This window comes from Dipodomys merriami, unplaced genomic scaffold (assembly GCF_024711535.1).
Source record: "Dipodomys merriami isolate MVZ:Mamm:240054 unplaced genomic scaffold, mDipMer1.0.p SCAF_136, whole genome shotgun sequence".
Classification (NCBI taxonomy): domain Eukaryota; kingdom Metazoa; phylum Chordata; class Mammalia; order Rodentia; family Heteromyidae; genus Dipodomys; species Dipodomys merriami.
The window spans coordinates 414,499-439,523 of record NW_027202671.1 but is presented as its reverse complement, the minus strand read 5'-3'; the positions used below and the strand labels follow the sequence as shown (position 1 = coordinate 439,523).

Here is a 25,025-nt window from a genome sequence, read left to right as displayed (position 1 = left end):
TTTATCTGAAAAAATAACTAAAGCATAAGGGCTAGAGAGGTTAGATGCTGATGGCTCATGCTTGGAATCTACTCAGAAGACAGGATTAAAGTTCAAAGCCAGCACAGGTAGAAAAATCTGTGAGACTTGCAACTCCAGTTGACCAACAAAATGCCGGTCTGAGGGTGTGGCTCAAGTGGTAGAGCAGCCATGAGCAAAATGCTAAGCAAGAGGCCTTGACTTCAAGCCCTGGAATAAGGAGAAAAAGAAAAAAGCTGAGAGCATAAGTAACATGCTTGCCTAGAAAGCACAAGTTCCTGAGTTCAAAATCTACCTAACACTTCTCTCTCCTCCCACCACTGTCCTCATCTCTCTCTTCACAGAAATGCCAAGCGAGTACAACTTTGTGAAGCTAAGAAGTGAATGTTCAAGGCCCCCCCTGCAATGGTACACCGGAGCCCAGAACAAGATGAGAAGACCCAGTTTGTTGTTAAAGGACATCCTCAAGTAAGTGTCAGCCCCTGGGCCTTAACATCCCTATTTAAGCCAATGGTATGGAACTGGAGAACAATGCAATGAGAACCCCAGAGATGGCCGAGGCTGGAAAAGCATATTTAGTTAAAGGATCATTTAAAGGCTATCATGATTCAGTGTGTAGATGGAGTGGTTTATGTGTGCATCTGTATTTGGTAGAAGCACAGTGCCTGGCAGACCTTCATTCTCTCCTCCTGAGCTTGGATGTCCCATAGCTTCCAGCACCCTGTCTTTTATGCCATTATTTAACAAAAGAGAATTTTCTCCCTAAGCTAATTTAAGTCCCTTACAGACACTTGAATACCATTAAATATTGAATACTAAAACATATGATAGGTCAGCTGATAGCCTAATATGTGGTAGGATTAACAAAGGAGAAATTTGTCAAGTTTTTGGTATGAGCCAAACCAAGTCAGAAATTCTATAGATGTCTGAAGATGTGAATTATTTATTTTTGGCAGTGCTGGAGTATGAACCCAGGGTCATGTGCTTACTAGGCAGATGCTCTACCACTTGAGCTGACCCCTAGTCGTTTTGGATTTTAGATATTTTTCAGGAAGGGTCTTGCATTTTTTTTCCCCTAGAGCTAGCCTCAAACTGATTCTCGTGATCTTGGCCTCCCTAAAGTCTAAGATTTTAAGAATGAGCTTCTGCATCCAGCCTTTTACCTTTAGATAAAGCCAGGTGTGTTTTCTGTAAACCCAGTACTTGAGAAGCTAAGGCAGAGGGATCAGCTTGAATTTGTGGTTAGTCATTAGTGAGTGAAGGGCCACAATGGACTACATATAAGACCCTATCTCAAAAAAACAAAAGAAGAAAGGGAGGGAGGAAAATCTGAAGATAAAAAAGATAGAAATCCGACCTTGAAACCTACTATCCAGCCTCAGTTTACTAATTTTAACGCATGTGTAAAAGGGGAAAGGGTGATAAAAGGAAATTTGTTTCAAGACTTATATCACATTCACCTCTTTTTGTCATCAACCACTACTTTTTAATGTCCACAGCATGCCTGGTGCTGTGTTGATTGCTAGTATAGGGCAGCAAGCAAAACCAACTGGGGCCCTATGCTGCTTGTGGCAAGGCAGACTCAGGCTAGGAATTATAGCATATATAAGAGCCTGCTGGGCACTGGTGGCTCATGCCTGTAATCCTAGTTACTCAAGAGGCTGAGATCTGAGTCACAATTTGAAGCCAGTCTGGGCAGAAAAGTCTGTGATATTCTTTATTTCCAATTAACCAGCAAAAAGCCAGAAGTGGAACTGTGGCTCAAGTGGTAGAGCATCAGTCTTGAGCAAAAAAGTTAAGGGACAGCACCCAGACCCTGAATTCAAGTCTTGGTATTGGCACAAAGGGGAAAGAAAGAAAAGAGAAAGAAAGAAAAAAAAGTGTGTGTGTGTGTGTGTGTGTGTGTGTGTGTGTGTGTGTGTGTGTGTGTGTGTGTGTGTGTGTGTGTGTGTGTGTGTGTGTGTGTGTGTGTGTGTGTGTGTGTGTGTGTGTGTGTGTGTGTGTGTGTGTGTGTGTGTGTGTGTGTGTGTGTGTGTGTGTGTGTGGTCTCTTCTTGTCCAGCTAACCCATTTTCATGAACAAATGGTAGCATCCTTTTCACTTAATGGTGTTCTCAATTGATGACTATCTAGATTTTCTTGACGCTCTTGGTGACATGAATTAAGCAATCTTTTTTTTTCTTCTGTAATTGGGCTTGAACTCTAGGCCTAGACGTTGTCCCTGAGCGATTCAGCTCAAGGCAAGTGCTCTACCACTTGAACCACAGCACCACTTCCAGTTTTCTGGTGGTTAATTGGAGATAAAGAGTCTCACAGACTTTTCTGCCTGGGCTGGCTTTGAACCATGATCCTCTGATCTCAGTCTCCTGAGTAGCTAGGATTATGTAATCTTAAAAACACTCCAGCTAGGGCTGGGAAGGTGGCTCAGTGGTAGAGTGCTTGCCTTGCATGCATGAGGCCCTGGGTTCCATTCCTCAGCACCACATAAGCAGAAAAAGCCAGAAGTGGTGCTCAAGTGGTAGAGCACTAGCCTTGAGCTGAAGAGGTGAGGGATAGTGCCCAGGCCCAGAGTTCAGGCACCATGACTGGCCAAAAAACAAAACAAAACAAAACAAAACAAAACACTCCAGCTACACATGCTTGTATCATTGTCCTCTGGTCTTCAGTATTTCTCATCTATTAAGATCTTGTATTATACTAGTTGCTTTAGTTTTAAAAACAGCCCCTTTCTTTAGTAAATGTATCATATCCCCCTTAAGAGTTTTCCTTACATGTATTACTTTAAGAAGTGTTTCTCAAACTATGGTTTAAACGTTGTTAACGTTTAGTTTGTCAGTGCCACTGAGGCAATTAAAAGTGAGATTCCTGGAGCCAAGATCCAACTCATCTCTTTTTTCAAATCCTGTGTGTGTGCATGATTTGTGGAGTGAGATTATCTGATATTTTAGTGAGCAAGGACAGAAGAGAAAAGAAGCATTGTACTCACTACCTGACTTAGGGAATTCTGCGTAAAATTCTTTAAAAATATTTATGAGTAGGTTGTTCTTTTATTGTGATTTTTTAGAGACTGACAGTATTTTAGAGATGAAAGAAAATTACTTGCTCTTTTTTTTCAGTCCAGTAATCCCATTATGATTTAGATTTTATTAGTGTTCTTACATATTTACTTAATGGCTGTCTTGTCAGGAAATGGAACCTTCCTTTGAACCTTAGCTGGTTGAACCTTGATGCTTCATGTCAGGCCAGTTACATTAGGATTGTGCTTCCACTTCATATTTTTTCTTTCAGCATTCACACAACAGCATCATACCTACTTGTTGTATTCTTTTCCCTAGATGTACATTGCTGGTGTTTGGAGTGTGGATCCTTTATATCCTCAAGTTCAATTACAGTTCTGAAGAATGTGACATGAAAAAAGTGCATTATGTGGACCCTGACCGCATAAAGGTTAGATGTGGTTTAAATTAAAACATTTCCAAGAACACATTTAAACTGTAATATGGACTCTAATGTGTTACAAGCAAATGTTAATGAAAGTTTGAAAAGGTGGGGAAAATAACCTAATCTCAGCACTCCAAAACCAAAGAGAAGCTCCCCAACACAAAGCAACGAACTCACCCACTGCCCTCAGGGTTGGTCACCCGTTTGCTGAAACTATCCTGTGTGGTGATGTGGGTCCCACACAACACACATGAGGGCCCCTGCCATGAAGTTCTTTTGTCCTGATGCTGCCTGTGGACTTGTTCTTAAAACATGAGGAGGAAATTCTCTTACTCTCACTCATAATTTCCTGGGCTTTATTTTTACGTTTAATGATGTTATGGGGGGCCTTGGGTAGAGCTCAGTGGTAAAACCCTTGCCTATTGTGTGGATGATACTTTGTTTAAGCTTCATTATAGCAAATAAAGGTATGGGGAGGTCTTTCTATTTGTATTTGTTTTGTAAATTAATTGAAAAATGCAGATTTCAACAATAATTTGAGTGATTTAAGTTGTCTAAGAGTATTCAGCTCAGGATGAAAGAAGTAATTTTTCTTGGTGGTACTGGGGTTTGAACTTAAGGCCTAGCATTTGCTAGGTAAGCATTCTACCACTTGAGGCAGATCCCCAGCCCTGAGGTAATTTTTAAATGAGGTGGGCAGATACTATCTATATATTATCACTTTTTTTCCAAATCATCCATCTTGAGAGGGAGACACACCAGCATCATCTCCATCTGTAGATGGCTGGGAAGGTTGAATGCTTGCCCAAATCCACAGTTACTTGAGTTAACTATTTTACTTAACCTAATTCAGCACTTGGTCTGTGCTTGAGCAGTATGCTACCAAGTGCATTAATGAGGTTGAAAGGGTAGATTAGTTAGTTCCCAGGGTCGTTGGGCAGTACCTTGGCCTACTGAGCTGAAACCAGATGCAAAAGAGACATCATCTGGGGACATCTTGCTTCCCCTCCCTGGGCCCTCTGGTTTCAGTAGCTTTCTTTTCTCACGACCGTGGGAAGAGGATTTTCTCAAGGGATTTGATTGAGAATTAACAACCAATCAGAATGTGTGAAACCTAACCAATAAAGAATCAACTTCCAAAGCACCTAATTGTAAAACAGGGGCAACCAATTGAAGCACAAGCAGGGTATAAAAACCCCTAAAATTAGCCCACTAGAGAAAGACTAGCAGCAGTCCTTGAGATACTTCTCTTCTGAATAAAGTTCTCTCTACTCATCTTCTCTTGTCCATGGCAGTAACTGGCAGTGGTGCTGCAACACTGGCAGGCATTATCTGCCACTGAGTTGAATCACTAAGCAGCTGTTGCTTCTGAAAGGGTTGCAGCCCTCTTGGGCTGTATAGGCTCTGCACACCGTGAACAGCAGAAAAAAATCCGTATCAATATCAGCTCATCAAACCTTTGCGGTTGTCCCAGGGATACAGGTTTGCGATCTTATGTATCTCACAGCTGAGACAACTGAAGAGCTGTAGGAAAAGTAACTACCCCAAGATGACTTCATCCAGCCAGTGACTTCAGAGGTTGATCTATTTCTGTGGGTGGGGAGTGTTCTCAAGGAAGCTACGACTTATAGGCAATATGGTACAGAAAGGGAAAAAGCCACTTCTTCTTTTGTTTAAACCTAAATTCAAATGTAATTGCCCCTTAGTAACAGTGAAACCATGTGTAAGTTACTGAGTTGTTTTGAGTCCCAATTTTCTCAGCTGGGACGTGTAGATAGTAACAGCTGTGTAGCTGGGTCTTCATAAAAATCGAATGAGATAATATACACAAGGGTGTCTTTCTCATTCTGGTTTTTATTCAGTTATTTCTATTTTAGTCTGTATATCCTTTGCAGTGTACATATAGGTATAAATAAGTAAGTGAAGTCACTGGCATGGTGATAAATGCTATACTCCCAGGACTCAGGAGGCTGAGGCAGAAAGGTTTTGAATTTAGGGCCAAGCTGGGCTACACAGCAAGACTCTTGTCTCAAAAAAAAAAAAAAAAGGAAATTCAGGAGCCAACGGCTCACACCTGTAATCCTAGCTACTCAGGAGGTGGACACGTGAAGATATAAAGCTAGTCCAGGCAGGAAAGTACATGAGACTTATTTCCAGGTAACTAGCAAAAACCAGAAGTGGGACTGTGGTTCAAGTGGTAGAGCACTTTGAGAAAAAAAAATCTCAGTTCAAGCTGAGTTCACAAACTGAGCTCAAGTCCCAGTACTAGCACAAAAAAAAGCAAAAGAAGGAAAATAGAGGGAAGAGGAAGGGTAGAAGGAGGAGAAAACATTAAGAAAAAAAGTCAATGATGAACTTAATTAGTACACATCATGGTCTCTGCAGATCCGTGAAGCCTCGAGGGTCTTGATGAGGCCAGACTTCCTTACCTGCTGTGTATGTGTCCGATGTCCACTGCCTCATTTCCTTTTATCAGCATTTATACATCTGCTCTGGTGAAGCCAGGTGCATACCATGTCCTCTGCTTCTTCCAATCTGTTTGGCCCTGTAGACATTCCCTTAATCCCTTTTAATTCCAAGTTCTTCACAGCTCTCTTGGATCAAGTTTTTAGACATCCTGTCTCTGTTTTTGTCTCCTGGGAAAAGCCTAAAATAATGACATTTGGTCTGACTTAGTAAGATGCTGTGGACTCTTTGTTCCTTTTTTTCCATTTCTCTACTTCTTCCATTCATCTTATTCTCCTGCCATTTGAATTCAGCAGAGGAGAGATGACCTCTTGTACACACCATGTCACCAGCACAGGATGGAGAAGATCCTTACTTAAAACCAGTTTGGCAGTTGTGGAGACCTGGCTGCCTGCAATCATTCTTTTCCTCTAAGCTACATTAATAAACCAGGGATGCTCCGCTTGTCCCTGAAGTGGCCAGACAATGCTCTGATTATTATGGCCATTATTTAAAGGTATTCCAGGAATCCTAGTAACTTAACAGAGAGACTGGAGAAGAGACTCAGGACCACAACACTGACAAAACACTGAAGGAATGGGAATATTTATATGGCTTGAAAGAGAGACCTGGTTTGGGGCACATGGTAGCTAACATCAGCAAACTAGAGGCCCAGCCTGTGAAAGGAGGGGACCTGCCCAGGTGACCCTAATAACAGACTTATGTATTGGGATAGCAGCCAAACTCCAGGGAGAGGGTCCTAATGGCCTGGACTTCGTACTTTTTCTGCCACTGTCCAGACTTCCTCTGACATTAACTGTTTATGTGAGCATCTCCTCATTCCATCTACACTGTAAGTTATTTGAGGGCAGGCACTGAGTTTATAAGAAGACTTAGTTCCCCTGAGTTCCAAAACAAGGACTAGTGAGTCATGCTCTGGTCTAGTGTCCTGTTTCAGTTCTCCTGCCTACTATCTGCATGAGACAGGCTCCAAGATGGCCATGGTTAAACCTGATAGGCCACTTTCCTCAAAACTCTTCAGTTTCTCTCCATTACTTTTGTGAGCCTAGCTAGATCCTTAGTCTGTGACCTGTTAAGAGTCTTCATGCCTCAGTTCCTACCAGTCTCTCCAGCCTCCTTTTGCCTGAATCCATATACTGAAATCCTCACAGGACCTCAGCTGAGCTCTGACTGTCAATATTCTATCACTCATCCTTTTTCTTTCAATATCTTTTTTTAACTGTTGTTTTACAGATGATACACAGCAAGGTAAACTTCACATATATGGATGATATGTACATTTCATTCCTTTTGCCTAGTATCAGCTTTTCCCTTCTTCTCTCTCATTCTCTCCCTCCTATCACCACTCTTGACTTGCTTAGTTCACGTTCATCAATGTCCAGTGCAGCTGACGGATTTTTTCACCAGCCTTCCACTGATTCTGAACCCTCTTCCTACCTTCCCTCAGTTGTGCACATGTATATAACATTTATGAGATAAAGAATACAGGGTCATCTTTAAAAAAAGGGTAAGACCAATTAAGGAGAGGTCCTTTGTTTCCTTGTCTTTGGGGTTCTTTTCAGTTTGTGTATTATTTAATATACATATGGGGAGTGGTTGGTTATTAAATTTTCCTCTTTTTGTCTCACTGTGTATGGGTAACTTAAATCCTGTTTACTTTGTCATATCTCATTGCATTTGAATTCTAACTTCCCCATATCAGGGAAAACATGCGCCTTTTGTCTCTCTGATCTTAGCTTACCTCACTCAATATGATTTGTTCCAATTCCATCCATTTCCCTGTGAATGGCATTATTTTATCCTTTCTAATGACTGTGTAAAATTCCATTGTATGTAGGTACCACATTTTTTGGATCCATTCATCTGTAGTGGGACATCTGGGTTGTTTCCATATCTTGGCTATTGTGGACAGTACAGCAACGAACATGGAAGTTCAGGTGTCCTTGTCTAATCCCTGTTGTTCAGGGTAGATGCCTAGGAGTGGTGTGGCTGGGTTATAGGGTATGTCTGTGTTTAGTTTTTTGAGGAACCTGTAGACTGCTTTCCAAGTGGTTGTATTAGTTTACATTCCTAGCAGCAGTGCAGTAGGGATCCTCTTTCTCTGCATCCCTGCCAGTATTTGTTGTCTGAATTTAGAATATTGACCACTCTGACTAGGGTAAGGTGGTATCTCAGGGTTGTTTTTATTTGCAATTCCTTTACAGCCAGGGATGATGAACATTTCCTCATGTGTTTCTTTGCCATTTTTACCTCCTCTTCTGGGAAGTCTCTTTTTAGCTCCCTTACCCATTTAGTAATTGGTTTATTAGATTTTTGGAGGGATTAGTTTCTTGAGCTCCCTGTATATAATGGATGTTAGGCCTTTGTCTGATGTATTGCTGGTAAATATCTTTTCCCAATTGGTTGGTTGTCTTTCTAGTTTAGTAGCTATGTCATTAGCTGAAACTTTTTATTTTAATGTAGTTTCATTTATCAAGTCTCTCTCCAATCTGTTGTGCCCCCTGGGACTCTGTTCAGGTAGTTCCTGCCTGTGCCTATGAGTTCTAGTGTCTCTCCTACTCTGTCCTGAAGTAGTTTCAGGGTTTCAGGTCTGATGTTGAGGTCTTTAATCCATTTTGAGTTGATGTTGGTGCATGGTGACAGACAGGGATCCACTTGGAGTTTTCTCATGTGGCTGCTCAGTTTTCCCAGCACCAGTAGTTGAAGAGGCTATGTTTTTTCCATTGTATGTTTTTGGCTCCTTTGTCAAATATCAGCTGGCTGTAAGTATGTAGTTTTATTTCTGGGCCTTCTCATCTGGTCTATTGGTCTACAGGTCTGTTTTTGTGCTAATAGCAAGGTGTTTTGTTACAATAGCTCTGTAGTAGAGCTTGAAATCTGGTATTGTGATACTTCCTGCATTGCTTTTCTTGCCTAGGTCTTTTGTTGTTCCATGTGAATTTTTGGATTGTTTTCTCTTTCAGTAAAGAACGTCATTGGGATTTTGATAGGTATTGCATAGAATTTGTATACCATTTTTGGCAGTATGGTCATTTTCTCTTTTAATATCTTTGTTGATATATAACTTACACATTGTAAAATTTACTACTTAAGAGTATGGTGGGCAGCATATGGTGCAGTTTTAGTGTATCTATAGAAATGTGCAGCCATCACCCCAACCTAGGTTTAAAACATTTTCATCATCCCAAGAAAGAAACTCCATACTCATGAGTAGTCATTACTTCCTATCCCACCCTACCCCACACTCCCTCCAATCCTGGAAGTAACCCATCTGTCTCTGGATTTGACTGTTTACAGCATTTCGTATAAATGGAATTGTTCATTGTGTGGTCTTTTGCCATTGGCTTCTTTCACTTAGTGTAATGTTTTCAGAATTCACACGTGTTGTAGCATTTATTAGTAGTTCACAACCTTTTTTGCCAGTCCTGGGGCTCGAAACAGGGCCTGAGCACTGTCCCTGAGCTTCTTTGGCTCAAGACTAGCACTCTACCACTTGAGCCACAGCTCCATTTTCAGCTTTTTCTGCGTATGTGGTACTGAGGAATCGAACCCAGGGCTTCATGCATGCTAGGCAAGCACTCTATCACTAAGTCACCTTCCCAGCCATAGTTCACAACATTTTTATTTCTGGATAATATTCCCTTGTAGGGCTATGTTACATTTATGTTGTCCATTTATCTGTTGGTGGATATTAGAGGTGTTTCTACTTTGGGCCACTATGAATCACAGTGCTCTGACATGTATGTGTTAAGTGTTTGAATGCCTGTCTTCAGTCTTTTAGGTATGTGTGCTGGAATATAATTCTAGGTCATATGATAAGTCTTTAACTTTTTGAAAAATTGCTAAAGTTATTTCAAAGTGGCTACATCATTCTTTATCTCTATGAGCAATGTACTAGGATTCCAACTTTATCCATGTCCTTGCCAACTTATTATTTTATTATAGACATTGTAGTAATGGAAGTAGCATTTCATTGTGGTTTTGGCTTGGGTTTCCCTGATAGCAGTGATGCTGAATTTATGTACCTTTTCTGAAGAGATGTTTATTCAAATCTTTTTGCCCATTTTATTTTACTGAAGTATCTTTTTGAGTTTACTTAGAGTTCATTATGTATTCTGGACACCAGTCCTCTGTATCAGATATATGATTTGCAAATATTTTCATCCAATCTGTGGATTATCTCTTTTTAATTCATTTTTATGACATAATTTTCAGCATAAAAGGTCTTTTTAATATTTTTAATTTTTCACTTGAATTTTTGATGTTATATCTAAGAATTCATTGTCTGGCCTTCTAGCCTTCTATTTTCTTTAAGAGATTGTTTAGTTTTAGGGAGGAGTTGGGTTTTATTTCTGATATTGGGGCTTGAATTCAGGGTCTTGCTCCTATTTAGCTCTCTCACTCCAAGCTGGCATTCTGCCACTTGAGCCACAGCTTTACTTCCAAATTTTTGCTAATTAATTAGAGATAAGAGACATAAACCTTTCTTTCTAGGCTGGATTTGAACTGAGATCCGCAGATCTCAGCCTTCTGAATAATTAGGATTATTGGAGTGAGCTCCCAGCTCCCAGCTTTAAGAGTTTTATAGTTGTAGCTTTTAACTTCATGTTTTTGATTCAGTCAATTTTTGCATGTGATGTGAGTCAGGGCCCAACCTGTTTTCCTTTGCATATAGTGAGTTCTCTAGCTGCATGTAGCCCATTTGTGCTTGTTACATTCTTCTCTGCCTGAGCCCTTACTTGTGCTTTGACTCTGTTACCCTCTTTTAAGCAATATCTTAATCAGGGGTTCCTTCTAAATAGCCCTCTATGTTCTCCAAACCTCTTCAAATTTTAATCCTAACATTTGCTATACATAGTATTTTAACTGTCTTTGCTGTTTGTCTTTTAGACAAGATCTTGGGAGATAGGTTTGTGTGCTAACATTTTATGTTACTCATTAAAAACCAGAGAGGCGGGGAGATACTAGCTCAGCCACAATGTGCTCTCTCATTTCATTGAACCTTGGATTGTATAGAAAATTCACAGCCAGTTATTTGAGTACATTGCATAATTTACATTAGGTTTACCTAATACGTTAAAGATGTAATATGCATTACGTTTTTAAGAAATTAGGTTTTTGAATGGTGGATCATAAGTCCTTTCATAGAGACTAAAGAGGTCAGTTTTAAGACTTAAGTTCACAGTTGAACCATTAACAGCTCTTCACAGGTACCAGTGCCCTGCCTTGATTGGCTTCAGTTAGGATTCCTGACTAATCACTGAACAGGAGGGTAGGAAGGGGAGGCAGAGTACCTGAGAGACAAGGTCAGCATCCCAGCCACACAGCCTGCATTAAGAAGGAATATAAAGATTCCTAGGTATCTACCCTGAGCATCATGAACCAGGATATAATAAGGCCTTAACACTTAAGTGTTCATGAGGTCTCCAGTTACATATATCTACTATGGGAACCAAGGTCAACTTTCATGTCCCCAGTGTGATTCTATGTCCTCAGTGGCTGAGAGAGGGGGTTCTGTGTGAGTCCTCTAGCTCCAGGCTGTCTGTAGAGATATGATTCTTACCACATGAACATGTGGATGAATTTGAATTTTCTGGATGGGTATTGACAGAAGACAGTCTTGGATCTAGGAGGGTGGGCACTGTTAGTTTCATTGGTAACATTCAACATCTTGTAGCATGATTGGCACCCAGCCTGCCCTATCAGACCCTTGTGATGTCCCATTGTACTAGGCCTAGCCTACATTAATGAGGGGGGGGGGTGTTTTCTATTTTATAATATCCTTTAATATGCCAATTGTTAACCAAACCAGAGCAGTCTCTGAAGGGACACACATTGAAAGTGTGCTTCAGATGTGAAATGGCACTAAAAGGTATTTGAAGAGTTACGGGCACATTTGTGTTAATTTAGGCGTGGTGGTAGCAATTTTACTTGGCTGGCTCTTCCTCTCAGAGAGCTAAAGACCACAGATCACCCTGGGGACAGCTTTCTACGCAATGATGTTAATTATGGCTCAGTTTCCTCAGTTTTCTTTCCAGCTCCACAGACCTCCACTTACCATGTTTGCAGTGAGCAGATTCATCCAGTTGGGCTATTCAGTGAGCTGAGGCACCAGCACCCCACACCCAGCCTTCCCTGTTCTTGGTGCCACATCCCCCTTTACACACACCACCCTAGAATATGTCAGAAAACCTAAGTGTCCACCCAGGATTCAGCACTTGGACCAAGATGATGCTACTAGTTAATAGATGTAGAATGTCCAATGTTTTCTTCACAGCTGATGGTGACAAAATCCATCATCTGTTGGATTTACTTCTTTGAAGCATGTGCTTCTGTTAACTGTCCGTGTATTATGATTTAGTTTTGGGACATCTCTGTCACTAAGCCTCTTCATAGTCAATCCTTTACTCAGCCCCCCACCCCTGACCGTCATGGAGACTTTCTATAGTATTCTTCCACTGACTTGGTTATTTAAATTTTCTACTTTGTTAAGGTTTTATACACAGGTAACTTAAGTGACAGTTAACTGTGTCAAAAATTTTACATTTACATATGCCTGGCAATAGGCAAAGTGCTTTGAGCATCACTAAGATCTGAATTTGTAGACGTGGAATAAAATACAAATTCTAGCTAGTGGTTCATGCCTACCTACCCTAGCTACTCAGAAAGCTGAGATCTGAAGTTCATGGTACGAAGCCAGCTTAGACAAGAAAATCCATGAGACTCTTATCTTTAATTAAGCATCAAAAACAAGCCAGAGGCACAGCTGTAGATCAAGAGGTAGAGCACTATCCTTGAGCAAAGAAGTTTAAGAATAGCATCTAGGCCCTGAGTTTAAGCCCCAGGACTGGCACAAAACAACAACAAACAAAATCCCACAAATTCTGTTAGGTTATCAATACCCCCAAATGCACAAATCATACAGCCATAATGGAACTGGGCCTTTGATTCCATACCCAAAGTTCTTCCACCTAAATATTTTGCCTTGTCCTGAAATTAAGATAATAATAATTACAATAGGACATTATCTCCTATTATGCCATGTATCTATATTTCTGAGAAGTAAGTATGATTCTTAAAATGATGGAGTAAAAATGGAAATGGAGATTTTACTGAGGAAAATTATTTGATTTTAAGACCTTTGACTTCATGGTTTCCCTGGCAAATCACCACATCATGGACAATTGGAACTACCAGATATCTGATTATTCTTTTTTTTTTTTTTTGTCGGTCGTGGGGCTTGAACTCTGGGCCTGGGCGCTGTCCCTCAGCTCTTCAGCTCAAGGCAAGCGCTCTACCACTTGAGCTACAGTGCCACTTCCGGTTTTCTGGTGGTTTATTGGAGATAGGAGTCTCACGGTCTCTCCTGCCCGGGCTGGCTTTGAACCATGATCCTCAGATCTCAGCCTCCTGAGTAGCTAGGATTACAGGCGTGAGCCACCAGCGCCTGGCCTATCTGATTATTCTTAATTGTGAGCAGCCTGCAAGCTGTTTTTAAAACTGAAGCAGCCTGGTACTGGGGGCTGCTGTCTGTAATCCTAACTACACAGGAGGCTGAGATCTAAGAATCGCAATTCAAAGACAGCCTAGGCAGGAAAGTCCGTGACACTCTTTTCTCCAGTTTACCACCAGAAAAAAAAAAAAAAAAAGCTGAAAGTGAAGGTGTGGCTCAGTGGTAGAACTCCAGCCTTAAGCAAAAATGTTAAGAAACAGTTATCAGACCTGCGTTGAAGCCTCCATACTGACACCAAAAACAAAAACAATTTCCATCCCTGAATTTGAGACAATTGTCCTGTATCTTGCAAGGGCAGTGATATCCCCTGTGTCCCTGGGGCCTCCGCTGGATGGTCCCACCCAGGCCCCAGACTGACACTACAGCCAAAGCAGTGGGTGTCTCCTGTTTCCTCTCACTACTCCAGCTCTTTGAGGTGAGACATTATCTTCTAAGCTTTGAACCTCAGGGGAGCAGTGAGGAGAGGGAAGACACTGAGATGACAGTTTGAAATTATCTCATTGAAATTACCCACCATGTCTTTAAACAAGTTGAAATGAAATGGGGGCAGGAGGAGGACCTGATGTGCTTGGTTTCCAGGGGCATTTAGAATGCCCGGATTCATGTCCTGTCCCAGGTGGGAATCCAGCACGGAAGGGGTTACAGTCGAAATGATTCGTAAGCCTTGTGCTCTGCTCACAGTCTAGAAAATTAAATTTGAAGCCTGAAAGTGAACTCTTTTCCAGAATGAGAATGGAATGAAATTTCACTCCTTTCCAAATGCAACTTTTCAGAGGAGAAGATTTGGCAGCAGGGGAGGGCTCAGCATCCTGAGTCAAGGGGGAAGCTTCTGTCCATCTCTTTTTTATACGTCTTAGCTCTCTTCTTTTTTATTCAGAGAGATTTTATAAAACCAGGTGCCTGAGGTATCATCCAAGAGTGACAAAGGAGGCCATTTGGGCTCTTAACATGCTGTTCATGACTTTCAGCCCTGAGTCTGGAGATGAATGTGCATTTGGACATGTGGTCCTTCTGTTTGCTCACCTGTCCCAATTTGGTGTCATGTGCTGGGAAGGGTCAGGGAGATGAGGGTCATGAAGGTTTATGGCTTGACTTTGTGACCGATTCCTCAGAAGATGGCTATCCATATGCAAATTGTTGCTTAATGTTTGTGTGCTGTTTTCTGTGGATAGCAGCTGCTGTTTGTGGAGGGGATGTGTTACTTACCACCTCAGACCTCTTTGACCTTAAGTTCACAGAGCAAAGATGCTAATGGCCATCTTTCAAGGTCCACAGGGGTGAATGGTGACAGTGGATATGGAACCAGATTTTTATACCCCAGGAGTCCCACATTAGGTCTTGCCACTTACCCCCCGTATGCAAATTAAGAGACATAGTGAGGGGAGAGAAAAGGGATTTATTATATGGCAGCCATAGGAAAACAGTCCTTTTGTACATCTTCAGGTGTGTATGTGTGTGTGTGTGTGTGTGTGTGTGTGTGTGTGTACACTACACTGCTCTGGGCTCAGGTTAAATACAAAGAATTGAGGGCAGGGTTGGAAAAGATACACATAATTAAAACCATCTTGAGTCTCTGGTATGGCCTGGTTGACCATAGCTCAGACTTTGTCTCTGGAGGCCTAGCTAATAGTCTGTAGCTTTTGCCTGTTTTTTTGTTGTTGTTTTTTTCAGTTGGTAAGAGAAAGGTATTGCCTATCTGAAAGGGCAACTTACCTATTGTGATAAGATCCTTATCAGTGATTGCAAAATGAAGGAGATGGCTGAGTGTCCAGCTTTTATCCTACTTTTAGTTAACTTATAGCAAAAGCATCTTTAAATTGCGTCTTACACCTATTCACATCCCTTTAACATTAGCTCTGAAGCTTAGAGAATATCAGTTTCCTTTTTCAGAAATGGAGTCAGAGCCTCATGTGCCTCATGAGTCAAGCATCATGTGACTTTTTTTGAAGCTCTAATATTTCAAAGCCTTTCTGTCATAATGGGGTAAGTAGATTCCTTTAAAAATGTATTTTACAAGCCGGGTGCTGGTGGCTCACGCCTGTAATCCTAGCTACTCAGGAGGCTGAGATCTGAGGATCGCGGTTCAAAGCCAGCCCGGGCAGGAGAGACCATGAGACTCCTATCTCCAATAAATCACCAGAAAACCGGAAGTGGCGCTGTAGCTCAAGTGGTAGAGCACTCGCCTTGAGCTGAAGAGCTGAGGGACAGCGCCCAGGCCCAGAGTTCAAGCCCCACGACCGACAAAAAAAAAAAAAAAAAAATGTATTTTACAAAAATCAGATAGTAAGAGTGAAAAGGCTCTGAGAAAAAGAAATAGGGTGATAAACATTTAAAACTCAAAACAATAAGAATCCTCAAGGTACTGACAGAATTCAGAAGACATGATGATATCCTAGGAATAAATACCAGCCATGATACCACATATGCCCTCAGGCATGTATATATGAGCCCCAGGCTTGCAGGGGAGGCCTGCATGCTCAGGGCAAAGCCCAGGCTGCTGAAGGTAGAGACAAAGGCCTGAAGCACAAAGACTAGGGAGAATAACCTGACAGTACCAAGGCACCATTTTGCCATACTGAGCTAAGATTAACCTATGACTGACAGCACGTGTAGCCTGCCACTACTGGTTTGTTGTGTCCAGCCCGAGGTCAGCTGCAGTTCCTTGCTGCTACAAACCTGGAACATGCTGGGAAAATGCATCTGAAACCAGCACATTTCTGCGTTAACGGGACATTGTTCCCCAATAACATTTAAGATAATCTGCCTTCTAAACCTCTGTGGTATTCATGACCCTAACTCATAAACAGGCCTGTTTCTTACCCTGCTTAGGTGAGAATGTGAAATAGGAAGCCTGTGTTTTGTTTTTTGTGTTATGTTTTGTGTGTGTGTGAGAGAGAGGTTTTAAAAATAAAGCCATAGGGGCTGGGAAGTTGGCTCAGTGGTAGAGCGCTTGCCTTGCATGCCTGAGGCCCTGGGTTCGATTCCTCAGCACCACATAAGCAAAAAGAAAAAAGCCGTAGTGGCGCTGTGGCTCAAGTGGTAGAGCACTGGCCTTGAGCTGAAGAGCTGAGGGACAGTGCTCAGGCCCAGAGTTCAGGCCCCACAACCGGACCAAAAAAAATAAATAAATAAAAATAAAGCCATATAACATAAAGTGCACTGTCTTAATCATTTTAAGTATACAGTTGGTCAATGTTTAGTACACCCAGTGTTGTGACTTAGCCTCCAGGTCTTCTTCATCTTGCAAAACTGAAACCTGTATCTTTGAGCAAGACACCCCCAACCCTATCAGTCAGTCCTTGGTAACACTGATCTACTTGTTGCTTTTATAAACTTGACTTTAGATTCCTGGTACAAGTGAAGTCATATGGTATTTGTCTTTTTGCAGCTGGTTTTATTTCCTCAAACATGTTGTAGCATGGATTTTATGAAACAAAAATGTGTGTGTGTGTGTGTGTGTGTGTGTGTGTGTGTGAGTGTGTATGTGTGTGTGTGTGTGTGTGTGTGTGTGTGTGTGTGTGTGTGTGTGTGTGTGTGTGTGTGTGTGTGTATTAATGCTAGAGCTTGAACTTGAATGCAGGGCCTGGGAACTGTTCCTTCGCTTTTTCACTCAAGGCTGGCACTCTACCACTTGAGCTGTAGCTTGACTTCCAGCTTTTGTTTTCTTTTTGGTGCTTGATTAGAGATAAGAGTTTCATGAGCTTTCCTGCCTGGACTGACTTTGAACTGTGATCCTCAGATCTCAGCCTAGGAGTACAGGCCTGAGGCACTGGTGCTCAATTGAAAAGTGAAGTATTAAGACTACCACGTCAATCTGTGCTATAAAATAAACACCTGGCAGAGTTTCTCCCATCACACAATGCTCCCCTGGTGGTTTCTTCCTGTCCCTGAGCATAAATTAGCTCTGAAAAGCAAATGTTAAGAGGTAATGGTCAACAAAGGAGCTACATCAGACACCAGAGGACAAAAGTCATCTATAAGAGTGTATTTCTAATGATGAGCAGTATTCAAATTCAGATTTGTGTGATTCCATTCCAGAGGGCTCAGAAATATGCTCAGCAAGTCTTGCAGGAAGAATGTCGGCCCAAGTTTGTGAAGTCAGCAATGGCACTGTTATTTGAGCACAGATACGACGTGGACTTGGTGCCTTTCGTTCAGAAGGCTCCCAAAGTGAGTGAAAGCAAGGACGAGTATGACCCCCCTTTCGGATTCCGGAAGTTCTCCAGCAAAGTCCAGGAGCTCCTGGATGTATTGCCTGAGCACGACTTCCCCAAGCACTTGCAAGCCAAGCAGTGTAGGCGGTGCGTGGTTATTGGAAGTGGTGGAATACTGCATGGACTAGAACTGGGCCACACCCTGAACCAGTTTGATGTTGTGATAAGGTACCTTTGCCTTTAAAACCAGCCTTTCTTCTCTAGTCTGTCCATTGCCTGGCTTAGTGCGGCTCCAGAGACAATGAACGGCCTTCATATCTTCAAGGTCCCTGACCTCAAGGGATTTGCTGTTTGAGAAGTTGGAACAAATACAAAATGATCCCATGCCCAAACTGTGCCATAGTGGTTGCACATTTGAGGGGCATGCTGTGGAACATAATTATTGACAAAGCCTGTAAGAGGAGGTTTGGAACAATAGGTAGATTCAGGTGAGCTAGCAGAGGAAGGCTGCCAAGCAGGGTGACACAGAATGATGCAGTAAGAGAATGACATTAGGGGGATACTAGACTTCAGAAGCAGGGCTTAAAGCTAGTGAACCCTGGAAGACAGTATTGGCTTGGATAGAGAACATACAAAAAAAAATTAATTAATTAAAAAAATAAATTCAACCCCACAGGCATTGAACTTTTTAAAAATTGTTTTTCCAGGGCTGGGAAAGTGGCTCAGTGGTAGAGTGCTTGCCTTGCATGCATGAGGCCCTGGGTTCGATTCCTCAGCACTACATAAGCAAAAAGAAAAAAGCTGGAAGTGGCGCTGTGGCTCAAGTGGTAGAGCGCTAGCCTTGAGCTGAAGAGCTGAGGGACAGCGCTCAGGCCCAGAGTTCAAGCCCCACGACCGGACCCAAAAAAAAAAAAAAAAAAAAAAGAGAGAAAAAATTGTTTTTCCAGCTGCATGCTGCTGGCTGACGTGTAATCCTAACTACTCAAAAAGAGTGAGATCCAGAAGATTGTGGTTCAAAGCCAGCCCTGGCAGAAAAGTCCTTGAGACTTTCTCCAAAATAACCAGCTAAAAGCTGGTCTGGGGGTGTGGCTCAAGTGGTAGCTTGCCAGGTTAGTAAACAAGCCAAACAAGAATGAGGCCCTGAATTCAAAACACAGTATCAGCAATAAACAAATATTTAAAATGTATTTTTCCAAGTGTAGAGCAATTGCCTACCATGAGTTCAATCCCAACCACACACCTAAAAAACGTCTTTTTCAATTATAAAGGTAAACTATGATTAATTATTAACAATTATAAAAATCTAAGGAAGTATAATCACTAGTGTTGTTTGCTCTTTTTTTAACTTTTATTTTAGACACGTACTTCTGAGTACATATATTTGTGATAGTATCAGTATTGGGGCTTAAACTCAGGGTCTCTAACTCTTGCTTGGCACTTTCACTCAAAACTAGCACCATATCACGCGAGCTATACCTCCACTTCTGGCTTTTTTCTTTTTTTGTGTGCCTGTCCTGGGCTTGAACTCAGGGCCTGGGTGTTGACCCTGAGCCTACTTCCAACTTTTTGTTGTTAATTGGAGGTTAAGAGTCTCACAGCTTTTTCCAGGCTGGCTTCACATTGTGATCCTCAGATCTCAGCCTCCTTAATAGCTAGGATTATAGGCATGAGCTACCAGTGCCTGGCTGCTGGCATTTCTAGTTTCATAAGGTAGTTTTTACTTACTGTTATAGTTTCTGATGTCATTAAGCATTCTTAGTGGGATTGTTTCTGGATTTTTTTTGTTTTTGTTACTTTAAAATGCTTTGCAAATTCTTATTTATGTCCCTTTGTGTACAACTCTGGTTATTTCCTTGGAGGAATTCTTCAAAGCAGTATCATTGGCTCTAAGGGATGCTTTTCAGGTCCTTAATACCTTGAATTGATTAGCTGACTCCACCCTGCGATGTGCAGAGTCAGGGCCTCAGTGAGAGCTGAGTCCTAACTCAATTTTTCTAGCAATGGTAGACAGGTGGATTAAAAACAGGGGAAAGGAGGGATGAGGCTGGGTTCAGAGGGTATGAAGGTTGTAGCCTGGGGTGATACACAGAAAGTGAAGTGATGCCAGAATGTTAGTCTGAGAGACATACTGAAAAAGCAAATGGCAAAATTTTCTGACAGTTTGACAGTTATATCAGAAAGCACTAAGGTTTCTAGTCTGGGAGTCTAAGGCCTTGATATTAGCAGTAGAGGAAGTGGAGAAATGTCTAGTTAATGAGGGATGATGATGGAATCCACCACTCCAGACCCTTGATCCAAAAAGTAATGATGCATTCACTTGGTACCTTTGTGATTTGGGGCAAGTCTGCTAACTGCTTGTGCCTCCCTCTGTTGCCTCACTGGGATAATGGATGTAGTACAGCGCACTTCTGTGGAGATGGAATGTGTGAAGCAAATAGAACAGTGATGGAATTGCAGTGGGACCTGGGATGCCACATGATGGCTTGCTTGGTTACTGTATCTGTGTTCTTTTGATTTGAATAGGTTGAACAGTGCACCAGTTGAAGGATATTCTGAGCATGTTGGGAATAAAACTACTATAAGGATGACCTACCCAGAAGGTGCACCCCTGTCTGAGGCTGAATATTATGCCAATGACTTATTTGTTGCTGTTTTATTTAAAAGTGTTGACCTCAACTGGCTTCAAGCAATGGTAAAAAATGAGAGCCTGGTAAGCACTTCCTCAGTCAAATGTGCTTTAGTGACAAGTGAAAGATTCTTAAATTATAATTATGGACACCGAGGAATATTTACTTTTGTGTTTTCTTCCAATGGAAACCCCACAGAATACCTTGCTGCACATTGCTTTCCGAATCTGACTTGGAGTAGCATGTAAACATGGTGATCATTACTTAATAGGAATGTCAGCTTTGGATAAACCGAGATTTCTATCACTAAGATTGAGATCACCACCTTAATTTTAGAGTTTGGATTAGTTCTAGAATTGAGATTTGCTTGGATAAATGTAAACTGTTGTTGAAGATAGCCAATAGGCATACAGTTCCAAAGCCATTCTCCAGAATGCTTCAGTCATTCATCTTGTTGAAGTAAATTCAAAGCCTGCCAGAGGGGCCAGCGTGGAGGAAATGGCCCTAGTTTGGTTGGGTCTTTACAATAATCAATTAGATTACTTTAGAATTACATGCCATTACATTTATCTAAATTTCAGATCTCACAGTCAAGAAGTATATGTATATTTTTGTAAAAGATCACAAATTGGCTGTCTGCAAAACTGATGGAACATACTCTCCTTTCTTCATATCTCTCCAAAGCTTGACTCTGAACAAGTTGTCATGGTCTTCTAGGTTTTATTGGATAGAAGTTCTTGTACAAAAATGAAGCCCATAGGATATGAGTTGCAGTCAGTTACTACTCAACTTTATGGGACTAGGAAATAGTCAGTAGAGAGCAAATACAAGGAGAAGGCCCACCTGGCAGAACACTCACAGCACTTAATATCCTTAAATTGCCCTGTCTTGAACAAAATGATGGCCACACATAGGAAAAAGGCTTCCTAACTTAGGACATTCCCTGAGAAGTTTCTTCCTCACACAACCAAAAACTAGTTCTACAGTTTCTATCCTTGGCCAGTATTGCCTTTGTAATTCTTTCAGAGTTCTTTTTTGAGTCAAGGTACTAGATTTCCATTGATCAAAATGACTATGTTGCATAATGCAGGGCACAAGATCATACGGGGTTGTGCCCATGACCTTGGCCCTATTAGCAAGAAATGCTTCCTCACCCTCTACTGACAGGCTGACTTTACTAAATACTGATTGATTGCTTTCTTCCCTTAGCCATTTTGGGTACGACTCTTCTTTTGGAAGCAGGTGGCTGAAAAAATACCATTGCAGCCAAAACATTTCAGGATTTTGAATCCGGTTATTATCAGAGAGACTGCTTTTGACATCCTTCAATACTCTGAGCCTCAGTCAAGATTCTGGGGCCGAGATAAGGTAATCTTTTTAATCCATCTCAAAGTTAACTGTTCTCTCTGTTCAAGAGGAGATATATTCATGCTTCATGTTCTTGTCTCATTGCATGAGTTCAGCTGTATAGCCAGATCATCTCTACTAGTCATTATTAGTCTCTCCATCCATGTTTATTCACAGTATAACTTGACCTCTAGGTTTCTCATGGTTGAATTGGCCTTTCTCCCTCTGTGACTTCTACTTAGCACTTTTTCTGGAGGATGATTTAACAATATAAATCTAATTTACATATAAGTTATCTTGGACAGGCAAGGTGTATGCACCTGTAATCCCACTTAAGTTCAGACAGGAGGAGATCAGCCTGGGCAACGTAGTGAGACTCCTTTTTTTTAAATGCCAATACTAGAGCTTGACCTCAGGGACAGGTTTTGTCCCTTAGCTTTTTCATCCAAGGCTGGCATTCTACCATTTTAGCCACAGTTCTACTTGAGGCTTTTTCATGGTTAATTAGAGATAAGGGTCTCACTGACTTTCCTGCTCAGGTTCACTTCAAACCATAATCCTCAGATCTCAGCCTCCTGAGTAGCTAGAATTATAGATGTGAGCCACCAGTGTCTGGCTGAGACCCTTTCTTAAAAAGCCAAAAAGATTTTTTAGAATACATAAATATACGAAGTGGTGCTATGGCTCGAGTGGTAGAGCACTCACCTTGATCTGAAGAGCTCAGGGTCAGAGGCCAGGCCCAGAGTTGAAGCCCCATGACTAACAAAAAAATAAAAATAAAAAAATATATATATTACATGTATGCCTTTGATCCAGAAATTTTACTGTAAAAATTTGAGAGTAGAGAAATCTACAGCATCTGATATTAAAGGATATTCACCATGAGATTAGTAAGAAAGGACTAAAAAGAGCCAAAATGAGGGAGTAACAATGCTCGATAGGAAATGTACTCATTACCTTACTCATGTAACTGTAATGCCTCTCTACAGTTTCTTTACAATAAAAAAATATTTAAAAAAGAGCTAAAATGTTCATCATTAAGAGATTGCTTAGCTGGGTGCCAGTGGCTTGTTCTTCTAATACTAGTTACTCTGGAGGCTGAGATTTAGAGAATCAAGATTTGGTACTAGCCCAGGCAGAAAAGTCCTGGAGATTCCTGTCTCCAAAATAAACAATAAAATGTCAGGCTAGAGGAACATTTCAAATGGTCAAGTCCCATCTGAGAATGCAAGCTGAGCTAGCTGGAGGCCCTGAGTTCAAACATTGGCAACTTGCACCAAAGAGAAGAATGGGAGAAGGAAGGAAGGTGGAAAGGTGGGTGGGCAGGCAAGGCAGGCAGTAGTCTTGGGCTTGCTTTGTGCTTCTGGCCGCTGTAGGCAGAAGCTTTACAAAGAAACTCTATTGTAGTACACAAACTGCTGAGCTGCCTCTTGAGGATGTACTCACATCACAGATCATATTTTAGATATTTCCTAACTTGAGAATTAGATTTTAAAATTCTCTGACAGGTAAAATTAACTGATATATCAAATGGCAACCTCAGAACAGCTTTTATGCTTGTCTAATATGTACAGTACCTGCACAGCGGTGAATTGTACTTAGAATTTTTTTTTCTAATTTGGTCTATGTTCTTTTTTTTCCCTCCAGAATGTCCCCACCATGGGCATTATAGCTGTGGTGTTAGCCACACATCTGTGTGATGAAGTCAGCTTGGTAGGTTTTGGATACGATCTCAACCAACCCAGAACACCCTTACACTACTTTGGCAATCAGTGCATGGCAGCCATGGACTGGCAGACCATGCATAATGTGACCACGGAGACCAAGTTCCTCCTGAAGCTCATCAAAGAGGGTGTAGTGAAGGATCTCAGTGGGGGCATCCATTGTGAATTCTGAACCCAGCAAACCTCACTTGGAAATGCAGCTGTGACTTGAAGGCTGTGCCAAAGAGCCTTCTTGATGTGTTTCATCCTGCAAATACTTTGTGATGCAGCTGGTGTTTTTACCTTTTAATTTAAAAACAACAAAAATAAGTGAGGCACTCTTGGTACTCAGGAGGCTGAGATCTGAGAATCTAGATTCAAAGCCAGCCCAGGGAGAAAAGTTTGTGAGACTCTTATCTCTCCAATAGCAACCAAAAGGCTGGAAGTAGGACTGTGGCTCAAGTGATAGAGTGCCAGCCTTGAGGGAGAAAGCTCAGGGACAGTGCCCTGGTCCTGAGTTCAAGTATCAATACTGGCACAAAAAGGGGGGCAGGTCAGCTCATCCTTCACTTTTCTATTTATTTGAAATCAGTGTTTGTTTTTGTATAAAATCCTACAAGTTCATTTTCAGGATGGAATTGGACCCGCAAAGAGAATTGTGTAGAATGATGTTTTATTGTATTTTTGAGAAAATAATTTAAATTGTAAAAGGTCTGTCCATGCCGAGTGTGTGTTGAATGGCAGGTAATGAAGTGGTAGGAAAAGGGGAGTCTCCACTCCTTTGATGATGGCCCGGATTGCCTGATTCTGGTTCTCTGCTGCTCCATCTGGTGAACCCATGGAGAGCGTGCTTCAGAGTTACATACAGCTCCTTAGCTAAGCCAGCTGCAGGAGGCCCAGGCCAGTGAGCCAAGTTCAAAGTCTGTTGGTCCATCCTCTGCTGAAGACTCAGCCAGGGGAGCTGTCCTGGGTATCCCTGGTGAGGAAGGGACACATTCTGTGTCCTCTGAGTCCTGTGAAGCTGCCCTGGACTGAACATACCACAGTCTTCCCAGCAGTTAGGACAACTCTTGACTTTTGGTCTTGAGTGGGGTTTTTTTGTTTGTTTTTTTAATTGCCCTTCCAAAGCACTTAAGTTCTCTGAGACAGTCGCTGACTAAGGTGGCTTCTGAGACGTTTGCTGATGAAGTGGTTTATTCCAGTGCAGACAGAACCTTACCCACGTCATGGGGGGTGAGTCCCTTCTAGGAATAATCATTTTCAAAATCATTTTCAGAAATACTGAAATGAAATCCTCCCAGTGTTACAAATTGCTTATTTAAAAGGAAAAAAAAAAGATTCTCGAATGCCTGTGTGACAGGGGACCAGACAGTGTGCTGGTCAAAAGAAAAAAATAAAAGGTTTTTTGAGGACTCCCGTGGTCTGGCTGATTTATTTGGGGGAAAGAAGTCTCTAAATACTTCGTGATGATACTGGATGCTCCCGCTAAGCAGAGACCTCCCTGCAGATGCTACAGGTGGGGGCAGAGAATTAGGGTGACAGATCCACAAACTGTGATGCATTCTGCTGGAGAGGCAGTAGTGTCAGTGTCTTTACCCCGCCAACAGACTTGGGGTCACCGCTCTCTTAGTGGCTCAGTGTCTCTGGTGTCAGGCCTGTGTTCTCTCTCTCTCCTTACTTTCTGCTGTGCCCTGTCACTGCTGTCATCTCCTCATTCATTGCTCAAGTCCTTCCACTGCTATGCAGCCCCAGGGTGG

The 25,025-nt window shown here is 41.8% G+C and overlaps 1 protein-coding gene across 2 annotated transcripts in view; it reads left to right on the top strand.

The window, feature by feature from the left end:
• Positions 1-24,680, top strand: part of LOC138825220 (lactosylceramide alpha-2,3-sialyltransferase) — a 52,610-nt gene extending 27,930 nt beyond the window's left edge. For both annotated transcript variants that reach the window (XM_070019612.1, XM_070019613.1), the window contains exons 2-7: positions 363-486; positions 3,353-3,464; positions 17,476-17,819; positions 20,115-20,301; positions 21,428-21,586; positions 23,213-24,680. In XM_070019612.1, coding sequence (XP_069875713.1) covers positions 363-486; positions 3,353-3,464; positions 17,476-17,819; positions 20,115-20,301; positions 21,428-21,586; positions 23,213-23,461 — 1,175 coding nt within the window. In that variant the 3' untranslated portion in view covers positions 23,462-24,680. The remainder of the gene's footprint in view (positions 1-362; positions 487-3,352; positions 3,465-17,475; positions 17,820-20,114; positions 20,302-21,427; positions 21,587-23,212) is intronic.
• The last annotated feature ends 345 nt before the right edge of the window (positions 24,681-25,025 follow it).